Source organism: Epinephelus moara, chromosome 18, assembly GCF_006386435.1.
Source record: "Epinephelus moara isolate mb chromosome 18, YSFRI_EMoa_1.0, whole genome shotgun sequence".
Taxonomy (NCBI): domain Eukaryota; kingdom Metazoa; phylum Chordata; class Actinopteri; order Perciformes; family Serranidae; genus Epinephelus; species Epinephelus moara.
This window is the reverse complement of record NC_065523.1, coordinates 27,942,562-27,948,561: the sequence shown is the minus strand read 5'-3', so window position 1 is coordinate 27,948,561 and position 6,000 is coordinate 27,942,562. Positions and strand designations below refer to the sequence as shown.

At 42.7% G+C, this 6,000-nt stretch overlaps 1 protein-coding gene across 1 annotated transcript in view; it reads right to left on the bottom strand.

Annotated features, from left to right (window-relative positions):
* The window catches only part of LOC126405033 (voltage-dependent T-type calcium channel subunit alpha-1I-like), a 266,041-nt gene that overhangs the window by 26,549 nt on the left and 233,492 nt on the right, over positions 1-6,000 (bottom strand). Inside the window, exons 31-32 of the mRNA XM_050068546.1 lie at positions 4,925-5,046; positions 338-787 (exon numbers count right to left, since the gene is read on the bottom strand). Coding sequence (XP_049924503.1) covers positions 338-787; positions 4,925-5,046 — 572 coding nt within the window. The remainder of the gene's footprint in view (positions 1-337; positions 788-4,924; positions 5,047-6,000) is intronic.

Sequence of the window (6,000 nt, the reverse complement as noted above, 5' to 3'; positions counted from 1 at the left end):
TTAATATATTTCTAAGTTAACAAATATTGCTGTAAATGTGGTAAAAGGTGATGTTAAAAAATTCACAATACTTTTTTAAACATTGTTTGAAGCTAAATGTGGCAAAATGTTGATGTTATTTTCAGCGTGAGACACTTTACAAACGGCACTCCATAGTGACGAGCCCAGTCCTTGCAATCTTGCAGATTGGCTTTAGACATCCCTACTTGCAGACACAAACACACACTCTAACTCACCCACACACGCAAATGCCACACATACAAAATAGGCCTTTCACACTATAAGGAAAAAACATGTAAGAATACACATACTTTCTGTCACACACACAGAAACTCACTTGTGCTGGTGAGTACAGTGTCCGGCTGGAGTCACGGGAGTTGTACCCTCCTGGGTGTGCACTGCCTGCTGACTGTCGCATCCTCCTCACTCCTTCTCCCCTCTCTCCGCTCGGACATCCTCTGTCCTTTCCCCCTGCTGTTCCTCCAGGTCCAGCAGTGACTAGTCCTTTGTCCACCCTCCCACCCCCGCAGCCGGGGGCGCCCATGCAACAGAGGGTGCCCTGGGCCAGCTCCAGCTCAATTTCTGCATCCATCTCCGCCTCCTCTTGGGCCTCCTTGTTGGAGTCGTCCAGGTGCTTCATCAGCACGGCCACCACCACATTGATGAGCACGAACTGGGCGGTGAGCACGAAGGAGACAAAGTACATGGGCGAGATAAACTGAAGGCTGGGATTGCAGGCATAGTCCGCTTCGACGCCATTGTCTGGTGGGCACTCCCGCAATGTGTCCTGGTGTCACAAAGGCAGAGGATTAGGAAAAAGGAAGGACAGGGTTAGTTAGGAGTAGAAGAAGAAGGGCTGTGTAAAATGGGCAGGTCCAAGAGACAAAATACATAAGCCATCCGCAATGCAATATCTTATGGATAATGCTTTGTGAAGATACAGGAGGTGGATGAAATTACAGGATCATCTTAAAAGAATACTTTACCCCCCAAATGATCATTTGTATTTCAATGACTCATCCTTACTAACTTAATTTTTCTCGCATGCCTCCGCGGTGAACGAAGAATCCAAAAACTGAGAAAATTCTTAATGAATTGAAGTAAGAGGGGTCGGCGTTTAACAACAGCAAAACTTTATCACAACATTTATTTACAAGCTGTCAGACAACTCGTGCAGGATAATCCAGGTCTCATTGGATCAGCACTTCCCACACAGACAGCCTTTCCCGACAGGAAACTGAACAAAAAGAGAACTTGTTAACCCTCTCCTCTAAGCCTAAATTTTACCTTGCTGAACACAGGAGCTGTTGGTCTACTGCTGCCTCAGTTTGTGTTTTTGTGTGACTTTGCTCAATTCGAACTAAGCCTTTAAAACAACAAATAACACAAACAAACTAAGTGTTCAAACTCTTGTGTAAGAGTTTTGGAAGTTTTGATGTAGTTTTACTGTTGTTTGAAGCGGGATTTATACTCGTGTGTCAGCTCTATGCAGAGCCTACACCGTAACGCTGTTGTGCACATTTGTAATTGTGCGGTGGTATGTCTGTCACTCTGCAATTACGCGTCCATAACACTGGTTGGCAGCGGGGTTTCTGTGAAGTGCTGTAAAGTTGAGTTGATTCAGAACACACATTAAACATGGCTTAATAGAGACAATTTCAAACACAGGTACACAAATCAGCTTCACTATAACTCGCGGCATTCACAGACAAAGCATTTGTCTTTATCTGGACACATTTTCCCCACAAATACAACATGCTAATGTTTTTAGCACAAGCCTATGGCATTTTACATTGTATACATTAGTCTAGTGGCTAGCTGACTTTTCCTCTACTCATACGAAGCCAGGATAAATCACACACAAGACTTAATATGCTATTATGTGGAGGTTTTATTGTCTTCACAATTTATTGTTTCTTATCTGTGAAATTAAAGTAAATAAAAGCTTCGTTTCCACTGAGGGAAATGGTTTCAGCTTTCAAAACGAGACAGGAGGTCTAAGTCTCCACAACATGTAATTACAATTATGGGGAGGTGCACGACAGACTATGGTGTAGGGAACGCTGTCAATTCGACGCAGAAGTATAAGTCACGTATTACACAGGCCACTTTTACTTCAACTCGTCAAGACTTTTGTCCATTTTTGGATTCCTCGTTCACCATGGAGGCGTGAGAAGTTATTCACACAACTTGACTGTAACATGGGGTGAGTAAATGATATACAAATGGTAATTTGGGGAACTAAGTATTTCTTTATATATATGAAACTGTGTACAGCATTCCTGCAACAAATTCCAATTCTTTACATTTTCATTGCTTAAACAACAATAACGAAATATTATTTTTTACTAATAATGACAGCATAAAGGTAGAGAAGAAGACAAGTCAAGATCTAAATGACCACCTCTGAATCAAAATTGGTCTTCACATGAAAATATGAATGACATTTTCTAGGTAAAAGAATGCATCCAGCTCATGTTAACAAGGCTCTTTGTATTCATGACAACTTGTATAATCATCATACATTTAATTGTTTTGCTTCTATGCAAAAGACCAAGAGCTTTTTTTTTTTTTAAATTTCCTCTGTAGCATTATTCTAGTGGTTTTCCACTCTGGTTAACATGCGCTCAGCAGAGTTCAGTCAGAGCAGAACCAAAGTGACAAGTGTTTTCTGGAGGAAGTACACATATCTCACCCAGGCTGTGACCACACATAACAATTTTAGCCCTCTGAGCTGAAGCTGGTCTTTTCTGTCTAATTTGGCGTGACATTTACACACTTTGCTCCTTCACACAACATCTCTCTTTCCTTCCTTCACTCCTCTTCCATCTTATTTCTTTACATATTTTGTTCTTCCCAATCTGCATTCGCTCTCACTGTCGCTCATGCCGCTCTACGTCCCCCTTTTTTCACTTTTGCTGTGCTTCACCCTCTGGAGGATAGAAAGCGTAATAACTGGTCAGCTCTTTTAACCCTCTTCCAATCCTCTTGTCCTCCCTCTTATTACAGTTCACTGGCGTCTCCTTCTCTCCCCACTCCCTCTCCCTCATTATTTCCTCTCTGCCACATCGTCACTGCATGACTAATTACACCTTGCCTCACCTGCCTCTCACTAAACCAAAGTAGGTCTACTTGTCTCAGAGCCCAGGTAGTAATTTGACAGCTAAAATGACAGAGATTTACTCTGAGAGGGAGCATCTGTGGCCCGTTGGTTTGCTTCATGGCCCGCTACCATCCACACGACCTGTATCCAGCGTGTTTAATGGTCCACGCCCGACACGCTCCAGCATAATCTCTATTCCCCTCGCAGCCTAGGTGTGCGGAGGAGTGGTGATAGCTGCCGGTGGTAGAAGATGTGTGTTTAGGGAAAATTGGTGTTTTGTGTGCGTGTGCAATGAGGCACAGTCACTCCCCTGCCCATCAGTAAGAAAATCTGTGCTCCCGGTGCTGAGCAAGCACATTCCCTTTTCATCAGCGAGCATCACTAGAGTGGAAGATAGGATGGAGGAGAGACATAGAGGAGTTTGTCTCTTGATTCTCTCAGAACATCTCTTCACTGTTTTCTGTCTCCTGTATTTCTGCCTTTTCAACCACAAATACTATGTAGGTTGTTGGAAGTTTTACTCTTTGCCTATGTATTGTAGGCTTTGCACATGTTCTGGTCGGTTGGTTGGTTGGTTAGTCGATGCTCTTGTCCAACCAAATTCTCATTGGTCAAACAATCACTACTATTAATTTCATAAAGCTGTGTGTCCACCAACATGTTTCTTCCCAGCTTAAAATGCCAGGCACTCCTCAGAAGACACCCAGATTGGCGCATGTGAGCACTTTGAAGGGGCAGTATTTTTTCAGTTGAGATGCTTTAGTTGCATCTGGTTGCTATGATATTGCCTATAGAGTAGGCTACTTGCACTGGCCCTTGCTCTTTATGAAAGTAATCCGGGATTTATACTTGTGTGTCAGCTCTATGCAGAGCCTACGCTCATGGCCTACGCTGTTGTGAGCATTTATACTTATGCAGTGGTGTGTCTGTGTCACTCTGCAGTTACACCTCCAAAACACTAGTCAGCATCGGAGTTTCTGTGAAGTTCTGTGAAGTTTAGTTGATTCAAAACACAACCAAAACACTTTAAACATGGCTTTATAGCAGCAATTTCAAACACAAGTACACAAATCAGCTTCACTATAACTCACAGCATTCACAGACAAACACTTGTCTTTATCTGGACACATTTTCCCCACAAATACAACATGCTAATGTTTTTAGCACGAGACTATGACATTTTACATTGGATAAATTAGCCTAGTGGCTAACGGACTTTTCCTAGAATCTATATAGAATCTACATCGACACAGAGCCTATAGCTCAGGTCCAGCGTCGATTTGACACAGAAGTATAAATCCCGCATAAGGCTGAAGCATGTAGCAAAAGAGGATGGACCTGTCAGTCTATGTAGCCAGCAGTATTAGTTTCTTCTCCATTGTTGTTGTTTAGCAGGTTTGTACATGTAGGATGTGACTGTTGGTGTTAATGGTACTTGTCCTGCCCCTCCTACCCTGTGATTGGACGGCTGGATAAAAAGTGACAGGGACAAGCACAGTCTTTACTTAAAGTTGCACATTTTTTAACTCTCCAAACCAGGAAAAAAAAGCCAAATGGGCAGCACTCAGTGCAGAATAGATGCTCAGTGCCTCATTGTGCTGGCGCTTGTAGAATAGTGCAAATATGTGGGGGTCCTACTGCACACTGGCCTCGGGAAAATAATGCTTTGGTGGAGACACAACTTTAACAGGTACACTGTGGCCAGCTCAGACTTCTTTTCCTCATTGAGCAATTGTTTGGTTGAAGAGTAGGTAGAATTTCAGTCAACCAAGATTTTCTTTGGTTTGACTACAGCCCAACTGTTCTGAATGTAATTTGTACCTTCATGATGCCATTCCAGTTGTCGCCCGTGGAGACTTGGAACAAGGTAAGGAAGGCCATGCCAAAGTTTTCAAAGGTAGCGTGACGACTCATTCCCTCACAAGGGTAGTCTTCATTGCAAACTGAGGACAAGAGTGAGATGGGTGGATGGATGGAGGAAGAGGAGAAGTTATCAGCATAAGAAAGAGGTGAGAGGATAAAGGGAAAATGGAACAGGAAGGGGACAGGGACAACAAAAGAAGAAGAGACTTGTGAATTTGAACACAACACTTAACACATCATTTCCCCCAAAAACTGCAGAAGTATGCACCATTTCTGTTGCTAAGCTGCCTGAATGACTGTCCAAACAAGCCAACTCAATGTAGACACAGTCCGTTATCAAATCAGTAGCAATGTGACCAAACACTCTATTTGTCTTTGAGCTTATATCCCAAGATAATCTCTGGAATGGCCTCAAGAAAGAGACACTTGCATTCGCCACTAATCCTTTCTCCTGCCAAGCTTCAATAGGAAGCAATGTTGCCACGGGCTGCAGCTGCAGCACACAAGGGAAATGTGACAGTTCGGAAGACATATCTTCCAACTTCAATGTGGATATTTTAGGACAGTACTTATGTATCAGAATACTGGAGAGTGGGTTGATTCCCTAATGGCTGTCTGACTGCAGGAGAGAGAGCTGATGAAAAGGAATAAAGAATGGAGAGGAAATAAAGGGATTTTCATAATAAAGTTAATACAAGTCCTCATGCTTTTAAGTGCACAGGCTGACTTTACCATAATGAGTGAACCAACACTGGAAGCCACAGTTTTATTTAGCCACTGGGACAGACATGGACATATGTTGAGTTTTAATCGCCTTACACCTATAGTGATGATGTGTGGACAATGTGCTCATCGAGTAGAGCATAATCCTTTCATCTCAACACCGCCACATACTGCATATGACTGATCAAAGGATTCATCCAGCTTGTGAGGGAGCTTGTGTACATTGCCACATATATACATATATATAATGGTGCATATGTTAGTACCAGATAATACACATTTCTTTTTTAAGCGAGACAAGGAAGGTGAGA